Source organism: Lathamus discolor, chromosome 1, assembly GCF_037157495.1.
Source record: "Lathamus discolor isolate bLatDis1 chromosome 1, bLatDis1.hap1, whole genome shotgun sequence".
Taxonomy (NCBI): Eukaryota; Metazoa; Chordata; class Aves; order Psittaciformes; family Psittacidae; genus Lathamus; species Lathamus discolor.
In genome coordinates, this window is record NC_088884.1 from 744,181 (window position 1) to 762,193 (window position 18,013).

The following is an 18,013-nucleotide window of genomic DNA, read 5'->3' on the forward strand; positions in this document are numbered from 1 at the left end:
CCGGGCCCAGGCGGTGCCGCACCGGGGTGCTGTGAAGCCCTCCCCACATCCCAGCGCCAGCCCAGCCCCAGTGGATGCAGCAGCCGCGGCAGGACGGTGGCTCTGGGGCACCGTGCCCCAATGCACAGCCCACATCACAGCCACCAGCACAGCACGCACCACCGGTCACCGGCTGCGCCCTTCATCTGCTGCCCGTGCGATGGTGCCAGGAGCCTGCGAGACCCCCCCGGGGCCAGGCAGAGGGCAAGGGACGCATCCACACCACAGCAACAACCTTTATTGGGAGTATGATCAGAGCAGAGACCCCGGGAACCCCCCAGCACCCCCAGCCCCTCCCCCGGGACCGGGGCTTCCGCAGCCCCCCCCCAGCTCCGTGCCCTCGCCCGGCGCTTGGCTCCAGCATCACTTGGGCTTGTCAAAGAGCTCTGCGACGTCCAGCATGGCCTGACGGATGTGCCTGCCGAAGCGCTTCGAGTCCTGCGGGGCAGCACCGTGAGCCACAGCCCCCCAGAGCCCCCAGGCACCGCAGAGCCACGCGCTGGGGTGTGCTGGGAGGGACCTTAAAGCTCCTCCAGCTCCAACCCCTGCCACGGGCAGGGACCCCTTCCACTGGAGCAGCTTGCTCCAAGCCCCTGTGTCCAACCTGGCCTTGAGCACTGCCAGGGATGGGGCAGCCACAGCGTCTCTGGGCACCCTGTGCCAGCGCCTCAGCACCCTCACAGGGAAGAGCTTCTGCCTAAGAGCTCAGCTCAGTCTCCCCTCGGGCAGGTTCAAGCCATTCCCCTTGGCCTGTCCCTACAGGCCCTTGTCCCAAGCCCCTCTCCAGGTTTCCTGCAGCCCCTTCAGGCACTGGAGCTGCTCTCAGGTCTCTCCTTCAGGAGCCTTCTCTTCCCCAGGCTGCTCCAGCCCCGCTCTCAGCCTGGCTCCAGAGCAGGGGGTGTTGAGCCGCTCCTCACCAGCACCCCAAGTCTCCCCATCCCATCCCCATCCCGTTGCTGTCATTCCCGGCCCCGCTCTCACCGTCTCAGGACTCGAGAACTTGCTGGACACGTGGAAGTTGATCAGGTTTTCCCCAGCTATCATGTAGGAGACACCATAACCGTCATCCGCCACCTGCGTCAGGGGGCTGGGGTCACCTGCCTGCAGCATGTCCCTGCCCAGGGCCACGGTGGGTATGGGGCATCAGCTGCCCCTGGGACCCTCCAGCACCCACTGGAACCCCAGGACACCCCCATGACCCCCAGGATCCCCCCATTATCCCCCAGGACCTCCCTAGTTCCCCAGCCCAGACCCCCCAGCACTCGCCTGCACCCCCAGGACCCCCCCAATACCCCCTCATCCCCAGTGCTCACAGGCCCGAAGCCGCCGCCGGTGGAGACGTGGTCGGGGAACTTGTTGAGGTCGAACATGTTGAGCTGCTGCTGAGGGGTCTGGCTGGTGGAGAGACGCCACGGCTCCGACAGCACCTGCACCGCGGCCAGGGCACCCAGTACAGACCAGTGCAGCCCAGTGTGCACCCCAGTGCAGCCCAGAGCAGCCACTGCACCCCAGTAATGGCAGCTGGGCACACGTGCGCCATGCAGTGTGTGCCTCCTTGCACACGCGTGTGCTGTGACACGTCAGGGTGGCGGCTTTCTCCTGCACACCCATGCAGTGTCCTGTGTGCTCCGTGTGCCCATGCAGTGTCCTGTGTGCCATGTGTGCCTATGCCGTGTCCCATGTGCCCTGCATGCTGCTGTCCCACGTGCTATGTGTGCCCATGCCATGTCCCATGTGCTGCCATATGTGCCCATGCCGGTCCCATGTGCTATATGTGCCCATGCCCATCCCATATGCTATGCATGCCCATGCCTATCCCACGTGCTATGTGTGCCCATGCCATGTCCCATGTGCTATGTGTGCTCATGCCCGTTCCACATGCTATGCGCACTCATGCCGGTCCCATGTGCTATATGTGCCCATGCCCATCCCACATTCTATGTGTGCCCATGCCCATCCCACATTCTATGTGTCCCCATGCCATAACCCATGTGCTATGTGTGCCCATGCCTGTCCCACATGCTATGTGTGCCCATGCCTGTTCCACGTGCTATGTGTGCCCACGCCTGTTCCACATGCTACGTGTGCCCATGCCTGTTCCATGTGCTATGTGTGCCCATGCCTGCCCCACATGCTACGTGTGCCCATGCCTGTTCCATGTGCTGTGTGTGCCCATGCCTGTTCCATGTGCTATGTGTGCCCATGCCTGTTCCATGTGCTGTGTGTGCCCATGCCTGTTCCATGTGCTATGTGTGCCCATGCCTGTTCCATGTGCTGTGTGTGCCCATGCCTGTTCCATGTGCTATGTGTACCCCTGCCACGTCCCGTGCCCTGCGTGGCGCTGACCTGGGCGAGGAAGGGCGACTGCAGCCCCAGGTACCGTGACATCAGGTAGAGGCAGAAGAGGTGTCGGTCGATGCCGGCGCCGGTCATGGCCAAGCGGTACATGAGCTGGTGCTTCTCTGCCGCCAGCCGGAACAGCCGCTGCCGCTCCGCGCGCTGCGGGCACCAACACACACCGGGGACGCCGCGTCACACATGGCACAGACACCAGGGACAGCCCCGGGCAGGGAGACCCAGCCATGGGCGCCTCAGGAGGGACTGGGATGTCCCAAAGGACAGGGACCACCATGGGGGACACAGATCTTCCTAAGGGATGGGGCCATCTGCAAGGAGTAGGGACATCTGCCAGAGACGGGGACGTCCGCGAGGGATGAGGACCTCGGAGAGGGGCGGACCCCAGGGATTTGGACGTCAGTGAGGGCTGGAGCCCCCAGTGGGGGATGTGGCCCCCTCCTCCAGAGAGGGGCACTTTCCCGGGCCCGTCATTCCCAAGGAGCAGGAGCACCCGCAGGGCACACGGGGACCCCCCATGGGACGCGACGCGCGCGGCCGCGGTGCTCACGCTCTGCGCGGGGTCGGCCATGCTGCGCACGAAGGCCGTGGACTCGGCGGTGCAGGAGCGCACGGTCTCGGTGCGGCCATCGCGGAACAGCCGCGTCATGGACGCCTCGTACGTCAGGCAGAACTGGCCCTTGTCCTGCCCGACCAGCACAGCGCCTCACACCTCATCCCAACACATCCCACCCCATCCCAACACATCCCACCCATCCCACCTTACCCCATCACATCCCACCTCATCCCAACACATCCCATCACATCCCACCTCATCCCAACACATCCCACCCATCCCACCTTACCCCATCACATCACACCTCAGCCCAACACATCCCACCCATCCCACCTTACCCCATCACATCCCACCTCATCCCAACACATCCCACCTCATCCCAACACATCCCACCTCATCCCAACACACCCCACCCATCCCACCTTATCCCATCACACCACACCTCAGCCCAAAACATCCCATCCCAACACATCCCACCACATCCCACCTCATCCCAACACATCCCACCTATCCCACCTTATCCCATCACACCACACCTCAGCCCAACACATCACATCCCAACAGATCCCACCTCATCCCAACACGTCATATCCCAACACATCCCACCCATTCCACCTCATTCTATCCCATCACACCTCATCTCAACACATGATATCCCACCTCATCCCATCCCACCACACCACATCCCATCACATCCATCCCTATCCCATCACATCCCAATGTGTCCCCATGCCACCCATCCCACCACATCCCACCTCATCACATTGTATCCCACCTCCTTCCAGCACAACTCGTCCCACCCTGTCCCATCACACCTCACCCCACCCTCATCCCAGCCCATCCCAGCCCCATCCCATCCCAATCCCAATCCCATTGCCACCACACCCCCCCTGCTGCTGCCTTCCCCTGTTCCTCACGCGGAAGTGGGCGAGCTGGAGGCTGATCTGGATGAAGGCGTCGGGGCTGGTCCGGCATCGCTTGATGAGCCCCTTCCCGAAGTCCGAGAAATGGAACACGTGGAAGTCCACGTCCTCAGCCAGTGCCCGCGCCAGCAGGTACGAGCGCTCGATGGCCGCACAGCACTGCGGGGACACGGGACGTAGCGGCCACAGGGCCGCAGGACACACGGGGGACACAGAACTTGCCCCACATCTCCCAGCCTGGGCTCCGCCATGCACTGGGACAGCGGCGCCTCATGTGCTGGTGCCATGGGGCAGAGACCACCCCGCGATGTGGGGCAGGGGTTGGGGGTTCAGACCCACCTCCTCTGGGATGTTCCACTGCAGGCGCTGCGGGGGGGGCAGCATTGTGTTGGGCTCCCCCTTGCAGTGCCCATCCTCCGTGTAGCCCAGCTCGAACCGGTCTGTGCCCAGCATGAACTGGGGGGGAGAGAGGCGGGTGTGGGGCAACTGCCCCTGAGACCCCCCCAAAACCCTCCAGACCCCATACCCCTTACCCCCCCCAGCACTGCCCCATCCTCCCCAATCCAACCCCCACTGCCCCAGTGTGAGCCCCCCAAGTCCTCCCAGCCCCACACATCCCCCCCAGGAGAGGGGTCCCTGACTGGGGGTACCCATCTGGGGGTGTCCACTGTAGGTTCCCAGCCCGGGGGTGCTCAATTTACGGCACACTCTAAAAGTTCCCAACTGGGAGTGCCCAATGGGAGCCCTAACCCTGGGGTGCACGACAGGGGTCCCCAGCTGGATGTGCTCAATTGGGGGTGTCCAATGGGGGTCCCAAATTGCGTGATGCTCAACCAGGGGTGCCCAGCGGGGGTCTCAAGCTCTGGGATACCCAATGAAGGTGTCCAATGGGATTCCCTAGGGGGTGCCCATGGGCTGCCCATCCCCGGGGTGCCCAAAGGGGTGCCCATGGGCTGCCCATCCCCGGGGTGCCCAAAGGGGTGCCCATGGGCTGCCCATCCCCAGGGTGCCCAAAGGGGTGCCCATGGGCTGCCCATCCCTGGGGGTCCCAAAGGGGTGCCCATGGGCTGCCCATCCCCGGGGTGCTCCCGGAGGGCCCCCGGTACCTCCCAGAGGTGGCCGATGACGGGCGCGTCGGCCCAGGAGTGCTCGGCGTTGGCGCCCAGCTTCCCGTTGCTGTAGACCACGAGGGTGAAGGACTTGTCGAACCAGCGGTCGTAGCAGCGGCCGTGCAGCAGGGACTTGGCGTAGGCGTCCATGCAGCCCTCACGCCGCGGCGCCGCGCCGTGCGCCTCCTCGTCCAGCGTCACGAAGAAGGCGGCGCGCTCGATGGCGTCCAGCGACGCCTTGTTGGGGCCGTGGCTGAAGAACCGCGCGCGCGCCTCGGCCCACGCTTTCCTGCGGCACAGGCGCACGCTGGGACCCAAGGGCAGAGCCACACGCCCCGCGGAGACCATAGAGACCCCCCATGCCCCACATCCTGACCCACAGCGAGTCCCTGAGGTCCCCTGCTGACCCACAGCGAGTGCCTGAGGTCCCCTGCTGACCCACAGAGAGTCCCTGAGGTCCCCTACTGACCCACAGCGAGTCCCTGAGGTCCCCTACTGACCCACAGCGAGTGCCTGAGGTCCCCTACTGACCCACAGAGAGTCCCTGAGGTCCCCTACTGACCCACAGCGAGTCCCTGAGGTCCCCTACTGACCCACAGCGAGTGCCTGAGGTCCCCTACTGACCCACAGCGAGTGCCTGAGGTCCCCTGCTGACCCACAGCGAGTCCCTGAGGTCCCCTGCTGACCCACAGCGAGTCCCTGAGGTCCCCTGCTGACCCACAGCGAGTCCCTGAGGTCCCCTGCTGACCCACAGAGAGTGCCTGAGGTCCCCTACTGACCCACAGCGAGTGCCTGAGGTCCCCTGCTGACCCACAGCGAGTCCCTGAGGTCCCCTGCTGACCCACAGCGAGTCCCTGAGGTCCCCTGCTGACCCACAGCAAGTCCCTGAGGTCCCCTACTGACCCACAGCGAGTCCCTGAGGTCCCCTGCTGACCCACAGCAAGTCCCTGAGGTCCCCTACTGACCCACAGCGAGTCCCTGAGGTCCCCTACTGACCCACAGCGAGTCCCCACCCACAGGAGTCCCCAGGGCCCCATCCCACAGAACCTGCTCCATCCCTGCGCCCGCTGCTTGGCAGCACCCGCACAGCACCCCCAGCACTCACAGCGACAGCACAGCGCGCACGCATGCATGCTGTGTGTGCACCATGTGCGCAGCACCTGCAGCATGTGCCACGTGCGCAGCACCCGCTGCATGCACACCACCCACAGCCCCTGCCGGGCACCCCACAGCCCCATGGTCCCCATCGCTACTGCCCGTCCCTCCCCTGTGGTGAGCGCCGCCAGCCCCATAGCCCCACATCCCAGCCCCACACCTCTCCCCCGCGGTGAGCGCCGCCAGCCGCTCCTCGCCCGGCTGCGGTCCCGAGGGATCATCCAGGATGCGCTGGAACTGGAGCTGGAGATCGCAGGGCGGCAGCAGCTGTGCCCCCTTGTACAGCCACAGCCGGTAGAAGCGCCCGCGGTGGTACACGGCCACGTGCCGGCTGTCCCCGAGGTGCACCAGCTGGTCTGCGGCGGGGACACAGACACGGGCACGCGCTATGGGACACTGCGACATGGGACACGGGAGTCACAGGCACCCCACTGACAGGCATACCCTGACATGTCTCGCAGGGGTTGGGGTCCCCCCTGTGACCCCCGTTCCCCCCCCGTCCCCATGTCCCATGTGCCCCATACCAGTCTCCTTGCCCGGGATGCGGGTGGTGTTGAACATTCGCTCTGACTGGGAGGAGCACATGGGGACGATGCCCAGCGCCATCAGCTGTGGGGCAGTGGTGAGGGGGGCTGTGAACTGCACCCCAACAACCCAGACCCACAGATCCCCCTGCACCCTCAACCCTCATCCCCCAACCCAGACCCACAGATCCCCCTGCACCCCCAACCTGCATCCCCCAACCCAGACCCACAGATCCCCCTGCACCCCCAACCTGCATCCCCCAACACAGACCCACAGATCCCCCTGCACCCCCAACCCAGACCCACAGATCCCCCTGCACCCCCAACCCTCATCCCCCAACCCAGACCCACAGATCCCCCTGCACCCCCAACCCAGACCCACAGATCCCGCTGCACCCCCAACCCTCATCCCCCAACCCAGACCCACAGATCCCGCTGCACCCCCAACCCTCATCCCCCAACCCAGACCCACAGATCCCCCTGCACCCCCAACCTGCATCCCCCAACACAGACCCACAGATCCCCCTGCACCCTCAACCCTCATCCCCCAACCCAGACCCACAGATCCCCCTGCACCCCCAACCTGCATCCCCCAACACAGACTCACAGATTCCCTGGGACCCCATAATCCAGCCCCACAGAGCCCAGGCCCCCGCACCAGCTCCACAGTGACTCCCCCCTGCCCCCCCCGTTTCCCCAAACACCCCCAGGACCCCTGTCCGCCCCACAGAGCCCCCTTGCTCACGGGGGGCAGCTCGCCGCGGTCCAGCTTGCGGCGGTACAGGATCATGGCGTGAACGGCATTCCCGGCGCGCGCAGCCTGGATGTGGCTGGGGGTCACGTACAGGAAATCCTGCAGAACACGGCCCTCCGTGAGGACGTGGGGGAGCCCGGGGGGAGCCACACGGCACTGGGAACCCCCAGGCCCCTACCATGGCGTAGTAGTTGCTGTTGACCATGATGGGGCTGCGGCCGCGCAGGTAGATGTATTCCTCCCACCAGTCACTGACCTGCGGGGATGGGGATGGGGTGGGAGGAGATGGGGATGGAGATGGGATAGAGATGCAAATGGGATGGAGGTGGGATGGGGACAGAGATGGGATGCAGATGGAGACGGGATTGGGATGAAGTTGGAGATGGGGGACAGGACCCCCCGGACCCAGCAGGGCCACTCGGGAGGCCCCAAATCCCCCTTCCCATGATGAGGGATGGGCAGCAGGACTTTGGGCTTGAGCTGGGGAGACCATCCATGGTGCTGGATGGGGGGAACCATCACCACGTGTCCATGCGGCCATCTGGGGGGACACGTGGCGAGGGTCCCCCCCCACCTGTCACGTGGGGCTGCTGATGACTCACATAGTTGGTTGTCCACCAGGACTTGAGGATCAGGTACTTCTGCAGCCGCGGCGCGATCGTCTCCTTGAACTCCTTGGCCAATGTCTCCATCTTGTTGTACTTCTCATTGTCCATCAGTGGCCGCACCGACTCCAGGTACTGCAGAAGGGAGCTCGGGTGACCCCAGACACATCCCATCCCCATCCCATGCCATCCACCCCATCTCCATCCATTCCATCCTATCCCCATCTCATTCCATCCCATCTCATTCTATCCCATGCCATCACAGACCCACCATCCCACCACAGACCCCCCAACCCATCATAGATCCCACATCCCATCATAGATCATCCATCCCCATCCCATCATAGACTCCCCCATCCCATCCTATCCCACCATCAACCCCCATCCCACCCAATCCCATCCCATCCCCATCTCATGCCATCTCATGTCATCACAGACCCAGCATCCCACTACAGACCTCCTATCCCATCCCACCCTGCCATGGACCCACATCCCCTCCTGTCCCATCCCCTCCCGTCCCATCCCCTCCCGTCCCATCCCATCCCGTCCCATCCCATCCCCTCCCGTCCCATCCCATCCCCTCCCGTCCCATCCCATCCCATCCCCTCCCATCCCATCCCGTCCCTCACACGGGTGATGGTGGCCTGCACAGGGGGCACAGGCAGTTTGGGCAGTGAGGTCTGGAAGCTGTAGAGCAGCGGCTTGCGGAAGGACAACACCTTCATCATCACCTGTGGGGACATGGAGCCAGGGAAGGCACATGGAGCGGCCATGAAGCACCCAACACCTCCCATCCCATTACATCGCCATCCCTTCCCATCCATGCCCCATCCCCGTGCCCCAGGCATGTCCGCAGGCACTGACCATCCAGACGCGGGTGCGGCGGCTGAGGCGGCCGTGGGGCTCGAACATCCACCCATGGTAGGTCAGGAGCAGGCGCAGGGCGCGGCGGAACAGCAGCACCGTGCCCAGCCACACGCCGGTGCCGAACAGGGCCGCACTCAGCACCTCGTGCCCGCTGGGGCTCAGGAACCGGCTGCAGGGACACGGCACATGGGGGACCCCGCCACGGGGCTGAGCCGGGAGGGGGGACCCGGGGTGCACCCATGTGGGGCGGAGCGGCAGGGCGGGTATGGCAGGTGGGACGTGTGGGGCTGGCCCCCAGGGCAGTGCCACAGCCCCTGTGGCCGCGCAGGGCGCTGGGGACATGCAGGGGGGTCACCGTGCCCGTGGGCTGGGCCATGGGGCTGGGCTCCACCGTGGGCTGCAGCGCTGCGACAGGGGGGTGGTGGGCGCCTCCCACGTCTCCCTACGCCCCCTCTGCCCCCCATGTCCCTGTGTGCCCACATCCCCCCTTGTCCCCGGTACCCTCGCGTGTCCCCGTGTCCCTCCATGTTCCCCCTGTGTCACCCCATGTCCTCGCGTCGCCGTATCCCCCCGTGTCCCCGTGCCCAGTGTCACCTCTGGGGCAGGTAGTGCTGGATGCGGGTGATGAGTCCCCGGGAGGGGTCGACCTGGCAGTAGACGGAGCCCGCAGTGGCCATGACCACGAGCACCCAGCTGGACGGGGAGGCCGGGTACACCCCACTCAGGAACGTGTTCTGCGGGCGGAGGGCAGCGGTGACCGGGGTGACAGCGGGGGCGATGGGGTAATGGGGATGGGGTGATGAGAGGGATGATGGGGATGGGGTGATGGGGATGGGGTGATGGGGATGGGGTGATGAGAGGGATGATGGGGATGGAGAATTGGGGATGGGGTGATGACAGGGATGATGGGGATAGGGTAATGGAGATGGGGTGATGGGGATGGGGTGTCAGGGTATCGGAATGATGGGGTGTCAGGGTGATGGGGTGTCAGGGTGATGAGGTGTCAGGATGACGGGGTGTCAGGGTGATGGGATGTCAGGGTGATGGGGTGTCAGGGTGATGGGGTGTCAGGGTGACGGGGTGTCAGGGTGACGGGGTGTTGAGGTGAAGGGGTATCCCGGTGTCGGGGTGATGGAGTGACACTGAGGGTGACGGGCTGATGGCGATGGGGGGGGTGAGGAGGCGACGGGGGTGTCAGGGGCGCACCTTGGCCTGCACGAGGCGCTTCTTCCACGCGTGCGCGGCAGCGAGGCAGAGCTGCCGCACGGCCTCGCGGCTCAGCCGCAGGTCAAGGCCCTCGGGTGTGACCGTGAACTGGAACGCGACGGCCTGGTGGGCCTCCGCCATGGCGCCTGCGGCAGGAGCGTGCCACGTGGGCACGGGGACACACGGGGACCCGGGCATGGGGACCCACACACGGGGACCCGCACACGGGGACCCGCACACGGGGACCCACACACGGGGACCCACACACGGGGACCCGCACATGGGGACCCGCACGCATCCCAGCCCACACATCCCAGCCCCATGGGCACAGCCTCACTTGGGGGCAGCTCTGATGGCCCCACCTCACCCAGCCCGGCCCCGCGTATCCCACCTCACAGACACAGCCCCACGGGCCCAGCCCCACCTATGGACATCCCGGGGGGGTCCCACCCCACACATCCCAGCCCCAGACATCCCCACCCAACACACTGCAGCCCTATGGGCACAGCCCCACACTCCCCCCCCACAGCGCAGGCCCAGACCCCGGAGTCCAGCCTCACACGGGGACACCCCCAGCTCCCCCCGGCACAGGCCCCGGCTGGCTCCGGTGCCGCGGTCACGCGGCCTTGGCTGAGGGCCCACTGAGGGAAGGGTCAGAGACGGCTGCGGCTGAGGCACATACACATGGGCAGAGAGGGGCACAGGGATACAGGGGCACACACAGGGACATAGGGGCACAGGGATACACACAGGGACATAGGGACACACACAGGGACATAGGGACACACACAGGGACACAGGGGCACAGGGATACACACAGGGACATAGGGACACACACAGGGACACACATAGGGACACACACAGGGACATAGGGACACACACAGGGACACACATAGGGACACACACAGGGACATAGGGGCACACATACGGGCGCACACAGGGACACGCGCAGTGACGCACACAGGGGCACTCAGACACACACAGGCTCGCAGGCACACTGGCACAGGGACACGCACACCCCCCCCCACTCGCAGGCAGCTGCCCGGGCCCTGCCCACAGCCAAGGACAAGGCAGCACCAGCCCCAGTGCCAGCAGCCGCACACGGCACACGCTGTCCCCTGCACTGGGACATGGCACAGGGCACACTGCACACAGCACACGGCACACAGCACATGGCACACACTGTCCCCTGCACTGGGACATGGCACACGGCACACTGCACACAGCACATGGCACACGCTGTCCCCTGCACCAGGACATGGCACATGGCACACTGCACACAGCACATGGCACACACTGTCCCCTGTACCAGGACATGGCACATGGCACACTGCACACAGCACACGGCACACAGCACACGGCACACGCTGTCCCCTGCACCGGGACATGGCACAGGGCACACTGCACACAGCACACGGCACACAGCACACGGCACACGCTGTCCCCTGCACCGGGACATGGCACAGGGCACACTGCACACAGCGCACTGTGTCCCCTGCAGGGGACCACAGAGCTAGGGGGCCACTTCACTGCATGGTTACACTGCACCGCACTGCTTGCACTGCACGGACTGCACTGAGCAGCTGCAGCACACTGCACTGAAGCACACTGCGTGGCTGCACCACGCTGCACAGCCACACTGCACAGCCACACTGCACTGCACAGCGTGTGTTACACTGCACTGAACTACCGACCATTAACCGGTAACCATTACAGCTCTGCACCTCACTGTGTTACACTGCACCCCACTGCACCGCACTGAACCACATCACCCTGCCCTCAAGTGCAGTGCACTGCGATGCACTGCCTGGCTACACTGCACGGCTCAGCACTGCAACCTGCTGCATGCAGTCATCCTGCACTGCACGGCCCTGCACAGGGTGGCACTGCAGGGCAGTGTGGCACGGCACTGCATGGCACTGGACAGGGTGTCACTGCAGAGCAGTGCGTCATGGCACTGCACAGGGTGGCACTGCAGGGCAGTGTGGCATGGCACTGCACGGCACTGCGCAGGGTGGCACTGCAGGGCAGTGTGTCACGGCCCTGCACAGGGTGTCACTGCACGACACTGCACGGCCCTGCACAGGGTGGAACTGCAGGGCAGTGTGGCACAGCACTGCACAGGGTGGCACTGCAGGGCAGGGTGTCACTGCACATCACTGCACGGCACTGCACAGGGTGGCACTGCAGGGCAGGGTGTCACTGCACATCACTGCACAGGGTGGCACTGCAGGGCAGGGTGTCACGGCCCTGCACAGGGTGACCCTGCCACGCGCTGCCCCCAGGGTGCCTGCACGCGGAGGTACCGAGCCCTCCCGCAGCCCCCCAAGGTCACCGACGCCGGTCGCGGCCCCGCCGGACCCCGCGGCCAACCGGGGCCATGGGCGCGGCGCGGGCCGGGGCCCGGGGCCCGCGGGCTCGGGGGCCGCTGTGGGGGGCTCGGGGGGGTCCGCGGTGCCCCCGCGGGGCGCGGGCCGGGCCCGGGGAGCCCCGCGGCGCTGCCCCCGCACACGTCGGGTTCGCCCCCCACCAAAGCCCGTCCTCCCCCCCCCCGGTCAGCCCCTCCGTGCCCGGTACCTGCTGCGGGGCGCGCGACAGCCCGGGCTGGCGGGTCCCGGGTAACCGGACACCGGCGGGGCGGGACCGGGCGGCCCCGAGCGGCGGCACCGCCCCGGGGAGCGGGCACGGGGGGACCCGCCCGGACCGAGGGGGATCCGCAGCGACCGGTCAGGAACCGACACCCGGGGCAGGGACGGCGGCGGCACCGGATACCCCCTGGAAGAGACCCGCATCGGGGGGGACACCCACACCCTGCGGACACGGAGAGCCCGGACACCGGGACGAAGGGGGTAACCGCACGTCCCGGAGGAGCCGGCGTCCCGAAGATGCGGAACCCCCCGGGGGAAACCCCCATTTCCCATGGGTCCCATATCCCGGAAAAGGGACCAGCGCCGCGCAGGACCAGCATCCCGAGAGGGACCCGCATCCTCCAGCAGGGCCGTGCGTGCTGCCGCCCTCAGTCATGCTGGGTGCATGCATACGCACATGCGGGTGCCCCATCACCCTGCTGCACGCACAAGCATGCTCTGACCCCCAGTGCTGCCCCACATGTGTCAAGGGCCCCGGGGCCAAGGGGAGGGTGAAGCCATGAGCCCCCCACTGCTGCTGGTGGGGAAGGGGAAGAGGTGCTGAAGCTCTTGGACCCACAGGGACCCGCTGCAAGGAGCAGGCAGGGATAGGCAGGAACAAGCAGGAGCAGGCAGGGCCCTGCAGGGACAGGGTGCTGGGGTGGTCCCTGCTCCTTTTGGGGGGTGCAGAGGCACCTCAGGGTCCCCCTCACCAGGTCCGCACCCCCAGAACGCCCATGGGGCAGGTCCTGGTGCTGTGCCCATCACTGTTCCCTCTAGCCCGGCGCTACTGCATGGCCCCAGCCACAGCCCCCAGCAATGGGGGTCAAGGGAGAAGGGGGTCAGTGCTGCTGGGGGGCAGAGCAGCAGCCACGCAGGGTGAGCAGGCACCAATCACCACCATCCCATCCATCGCCATGTCACAACCATCACCACTGTCATCACCATCGTCACCGAGTTTATTGGTCCAAGTCACATTCTGCTGTCGGAGGGAGGGGGAAGTAGCAGCCCCTGGTCCCAGTGCAGCCCCTGCACCAGCCCTAGAGGTGTGGGGAGGGACATGGCGGGGGGAAACAACAGGCTGCAAGTCGAGGCCTCTGGGGGGACGCGGTGGGCGCTCAGCACTGCTCCTTGTGCTGGAAATAGGCCTCGAAGCGGCTCTGAGCATAGTCCTGGGGGGACAGGAGGGGGTCAGGGCTGTGCCCCCCACCCCAACACCCCACGCTGAGGAGGGGAGCCCAAGGCAGTGCTCACCAGGTACCCGAACTCGATGGTGGAGATCTTGGCCTGCAGGATGGACCACAGCCCCCAGAAGAAGTGAGAGGCCAAAACGAACCTGCGGGAGAACAGCCATTACCCCCCCCGCCCCACACCCCCCACGGAGCAGGGGGGGCAGGGTTTGGGGCTGAGGGGGGGTCCTGTGCCCTCACGCACCGGTGGATCTCAGTGAGCATCTCCTCCTCAATGCGTGCTTGCTCCTCAGGTGCCGCATCCCTGTGGTGGCCTGGGGCCTCCGAGAGGTAGTGACGGATGAAATGCAGCTGTGGGATGGAAGTGTGGGGCCATGGAATGAGGGAAGCACGGGATCATGGGATCAACCGGGTTGGAAAAGACCTTCACGCTCATCCAGTCCAACCCTTCCCAGCACTGCCAAGGCCACCACTGCCCCATGGCACTGAGGCCTCCATGGTGTGTGAGCACTTGCAGGGCCGGTGCCTGCAGCCCTGCCCTGGGCAGCCTGTTCCAATGCTGAGCACCCTCTGGGGCAGGAATTGTTCCTCAGCTCCATCTGAACCTGCCCTGGGGCAGCTTGAGGCCGGTTCCTCTTGTCCCATCCCTTGTTCCTTGGGAGCAGAGCCCAGCCCCTCCTGGCTCCATCCTCCTGTCAGGCACTTGTAGGGAGCCATCAGGTCCCCCCTGAGCCTTCTCTTCTCCCTCTGAACCCCTCACGTCTCTCAGCCGTTCCCCATCACATTTGTGCTCCAGACCCTGCAGCAGCTCTGTGTTCCCTTCTCTGTCCCTTCTCCAGCCCCTCAATGTCTCTCTTGCAGTGAGGGGCCCAGAGCTGAGCACAGGATCCGAGGGGCGGCCTCACCAGTGCCCAGCACAGGGGCACAATCCCTGCCCTGGCGCTGCTGCCGCACTGGTGCTGATCCAGGCCAGGACGCTGGGGGCTTCCCGGCTGCCTGGGCACCAGCTGCTCACGCTCAGCTCCATCGCTCAGCACCCCCAGCTCCCTTCCCGTGAGCAGTTTCCAGGCGCTCTTCCCAAGCTGGCAGCGTTGCAGGGGGCTGGCGTGACCCACGTGCAGTTTCCCTCATTGAACTCCATCCCATTGGCTCACTCCACTGATCTGGGATGCAGCCGATGCCCCCCCAGCCCCACCTGCTGCTCCCGGCTGGGGTAGTTCTCCGGGATAGCCTTGAAGAAGGGCCAGGAATGGTGTGTGTAGTCATAGGTCCACTCGCAGAAGTGGTTCCCGATGTCGAAGCCCCTGTGGAAGGGTCCAGATGAGCTGAGTCCCAGCCCCAGCAGACTGGGAACACCGGGAAGGACACGGGGGCCCCAGCGCACCGGTAGTTGTAGCTGCTGTACTCGAAGTCGATGAGCATCAGCTTGTCGGAGGAGGAGGCCTCACGGCCAGCCAGCAGCAGGACATTCCCTGTGGGGAGATGGGGTCTGGGGGTGTCCCACCAGGAATGCTGGAGCTGGGGGGAGCCACAGCCACTCACCCTCCTGCACGTCGTTGTGGCAGAAGACCACGGGCGAAGGGGTGGACTCCAGCAGGTCCCTGTGGATGGGAATGGGGAGGACACCTCAGACAGCCACAGGGACATGGGGGTCACCACCAGTGCCACCGCTGCATGTGGGTGGACAGAGCTACGGACACAGCTGGGATCCAGGCTTCAGCAGCACAGAACCATGGAATGGTTTGTGTTGAAGGGACCTCAAAGCTCCTCCAGCTCCAACCCCTGCCCCGGGCAGGGACCCCTTCCACTGGAGCAGCTTGCTCCAAGCCCCTGTGTCCAACCTGGCCTTGAGCACTGCCAGGGATGGGGCAGCCACAGCTTCTCTGGGCACCCTGTGCCAGCGCCTCAGCACCCTCACAGGGAAGAGCTTCTGCCTCATATCTAACATGGCAGAGACCTTGCCCCAGGGATGTGGGGACCCTTCCAAGAGCCGTCCCATGGCGACATCCACCAAGGGCATGGGATGGAAGAGACCAGGTCCAGAGAAGCCGGTTCCCCCTGGCTCCTGTGAGGAGCTCAGCAAGGAGACAGGAGCAGCGCGGCGCCGCTCACCGGAGGCTCCTCATCTCTGCCTCCAGGTTGTACTTCCTGAGCTGGTTGAACTGCCTGAGCTGCTCTGCCTGGGGGAAGGTGAGCTCCGAGATCTGCCCCAGATACCTGCAGGGTGGGAGACAAGCGCGGTGGTGGTGGCTGCATGGACACCCCTGGGTGCTGCCCCCCCACCACATCCCCTGTGTCCCCAGCACAGAGCCGGGGCCACTGGGGAGCCTCCATGTGCCCCGCTCCCGGATCCCACAGGATTCCAGGCGTCAAGGAGCCGCACGGCGCCCGCCCTCACCACTCCATGGTCCCGAAGAGCCACTTGGGCTCCTTGTTGAAGGGCATCACCATGCTGTGGAACCGGGACATCTTCACCGCGATCTCCCCGGAGATGTCGGGGTCCCGCAGGTCCTCGGTGCGCAGGCGCCGGCTCTGGGGGGCGTGGGGGGGGTGTTAGAGGGGGGCGGTGGCCCCGAGGGGGTGTCAGGCAGGGGTGAGGCCCTCCGGTCCGTACCGGGATGTACTGCTCCAGCCGCCCCTCCGGGAACACGCCGAAGAGCCGCGGCCCCAGTGCTCGCTCCGCCAGCACAGCGAACATCACGCTCTGCAGCACCAGCGAGTCCAGGCCCTGCACAGAGGGATAAGGAGGGACTACAGGGTATGGGGGGTCCGGGGGGGTTCCACAGGGATTGGGGTGATGGGGGGCACTGGGAGTGCCAGAGGGGTGTTGGAGATGCTGCGGACTGATGGGTGGAGACTGAGGGGTACTGCGGGTACGTGAGGTACTGGGGGTACCAGGGAGTGATGGCGGTATGGGGATGCTGAGGGGAGCTGGGGGGGACTGAGGGGTGATTGTGGGTGGTGGGGAGGGCTGGGGGCTGTCAGAGATACCAGGGGGTGATGGGGGCAGACTGAGGGATACTGGGGTTACCGTGAGGCAAGGGGGTTACCAGGCGTGCGGGGGGTACCGGGGTGTGGGTGCTGACCTGCAGGATGGCCCCATAGACGCGCAGCAGGACCTGGCGTGGCTCGTCCCCCACGCTGGGCACTCGCTCCGGCAGCCAGCACTTGTACAGCAGATTGCTGAGCCCCCCACTGCGGCCCCGCGTCAGCCACGGACACCGCGGCAGCGGGGCCATGGGGCACAGCGGGACAACGGGGGCAGCACGGCAGGGGCATCTGGCAGAGGACTGGGACACCGGAGGGGCGGCAACTGGGGTCACTGGGACACCAGCCAGGGGCAGTTTGGGAACACTGGGACGCTGGTAAGGGGGGCAACAGGGGGGCAGTAGGAGAGGGACTGGGACACTCGGGGTTGGGCAAATGGGAGACACTGGGGGACGCTGGGAGGGTGACTGGGCTACGGGTCAGGGAGAACTGGGGCACACTGGGAAGAGACAGAGGCACCGGCTGGGGCGGCAACTGGGGATACTGGGAATGGGACTGGCGCACCAGTTAGAGGGCAACTGGGCACAGCGGGAGACACTGGGAGGGAGCCAGGGACCGGCTGGGGCAGCCTCCGGGAGCCAGTGGGAGGGAGGCTGGGACCCCAGTACGGGGGCAAGGGGAAGGCACCGGGAGCGGGATGGGGATACAGGGGCGGGGGGGCTCCGGGCAGGGGTGAGGGGGGCACTGGGCTGGTGCCGCTGCCGCCGGGCCGGGGTCAGCGCAGGGCGCAGGGAGCGGGTCGGGGCCGGGCTCCGGTGAGGCTCGTACCTGGCGGGCTCGATCCCGAACTCGTCAGGCGCGATGAGCTTCCAGGAGCCGGCGAGGAACTCCCGGCACCAGGCGAAGGCACGCAGGCGGGTGGCGGCGGGCACGGGCACGGGCACGGGCACGGGCACGGGCACGGCCCCCGGCACCGGCACCGGCACGGCCCCGGGCACGGCCCCGCCGCTCCGCTCCCGTCCCGCCGCCATGGCCGCCGCGTCCGCCGGGCCGGCCGAGGGCGGAGCGCGGCGGGGGAACGGAGCGGAGCGGCTGCCTGGCCAATGGGAAAGCGC

At 66.1% G+C, this 18,013-nt stretch overlaps 2 protein-coding genes across 6 annotated transcripts; both read right to left on the minus strand.

Annotated features, from left to right (window-relative positions):
- Positions 1 to 259: 259 nt before the first annotated feature.
- CPT1B (carnitine palmitoyltransferase 1B) lies at positions 260 to 12,748 on the minus strand. Of its 2 annotated transcripts, XM_065660395.1 has the most exons (18): positions 12,671 to 12,748; positions 10,094 to 10,239; positions 9,482 to 9,621; positions 8,885 to 9,056; positions 8,650 to 8,751; positions 8,018 to 8,155; positions 7,594 to 7,671; positions 7,407 to 7,514; positions 6,662 to 6,746; positions 6,298 to 6,493; positions 4,980 to 5,271; positions 4,213 to 4,329; positions 3,868 to 4,032; positions 2,945 to 3,079; positions 2,386 to 2,538; positions 1,353 to 1,466; positions 1,021 to 1,113; positions 260 to 477 (listed from the first exon to the last, which is right to left on the minus strand). In XM_065660395.1, the coding sequence occupies exons 2-18, from the start codon at positions 10,232 to 10,234 to the stop codon at positions 403 to 405; spliced, it is 2,304 nt and encodes a 767-aa protein (XP_065516467.1). In that variant the 5' UTR covers positions 10,235 to 10,239; positions 12,671 to 12,748; the 3' UTR covers positions 260 to 402. The 2 variants fall into 2 exon arrangements, with proteins under 2 accessions (XP_065516467.1, XP_065515641.1); XM_065659569.1 differs by lacking the exon at positions 12,671 to 12,748 and having other exon boundaries at positions 10,094 to 10,316.
- Positions 12,749 to 13,658: 910 nt separating this feature from the next.
- LOC136004542 (choline/ethanolamine kinase-like) lies at positions 13,659 to 17,959 on the minus strand. Of its 4 annotated transcripts, none has more exons than XM_065661496.1 (11): positions 17,727 to 17,958; positions 16,997 to 17,105; positions 16,525 to 16,638; positions 16,309 to 16,442; positions 16,023 to 16,127; positions 15,453 to 15,511; positions 15,295 to 15,382; positions 15,106 to 15,214; positions 14,155 to 14,261; positions 13,975 to 14,056; positions 13,659 to 13,892 (listed from the first exon to the last, which is right to left on the minus strand). In XM_065661496.1, exons 1-11 carry the CDS (start codon positions 17,927 to 17,929, stop codon positions 13,839 to 13,841), a joined length of 1,164 nt encoding a protein of 387 aa, XP_065517568.1. In that variant the 5' UTR covers positions 17,930 to 17,958; the 3' UTR covers positions 13,659 to 13,838. The 4 variants fall into 4 exon arrangements, with proteins under 4 accessions (XP_065517568.1, XP_065519207.1, XP_065518404.1 ...); XM_065663135.1 differs by having other exon boundaries at positions 16,997 to 17,200; positions 17,727 to 17,788; XM_065662332.1 differs by lacking the exon at positions 16,023 to 16,127 and having other exon boundaries at positions 17,727 to 17,959.
- Positions 17,960 to 18,013: the final 54 nt, after the last annotated feature.

Excerpts from the sequence above, each read along its gene's own strand:
- CPT1B (XM_065659569.1), bottom strand. The coding sequence starts at position 10,291 with ATGCCCGGGTCCCCGTGTGTCCCCGTGCCCACGTGGCACGCTCCTGCC. Across the intron at positions 9,622-10,093 it reads AGCGCCTCGTGCAGGCCAAG|AACACGTTCCTGAGTGGGGT; the intron begins GTGCGCCCCTGA and ends CTCCGCCCGCAG. Across the intron at positions 1,114-1,352 it reads CCGGCGGCGGCTTCGGGCCT|GTGGCGGATGACGGTTATGG; the intron begins GTGAGCACTGGG and ends CCCCTGACGCAG.
- LOC136004542 (XM_065661496.1), bottom strand. The coding sequence starts at position 17,929 with ATGGCGGCGGGACGGGAGCGGAGCGGCGGGGCCGTGCCCGGGGCCGTG. Across the intron at positions 16,443-16,524 it reads GGCTGGAGCAGTACATCCCG|AGCCGGCGCCTGCGCACCGA; the intron begins GTACGGACCGGA and ends CACGCCCCCCAG. Across the intron at positions 15,383-15,452 it reads CCACAACGACGTGCAGGAGG|GGAATGTCCTGCTGCTGGCT; the intron begins GTGAGTGGCTGT and ends ATCTCCCCACAG.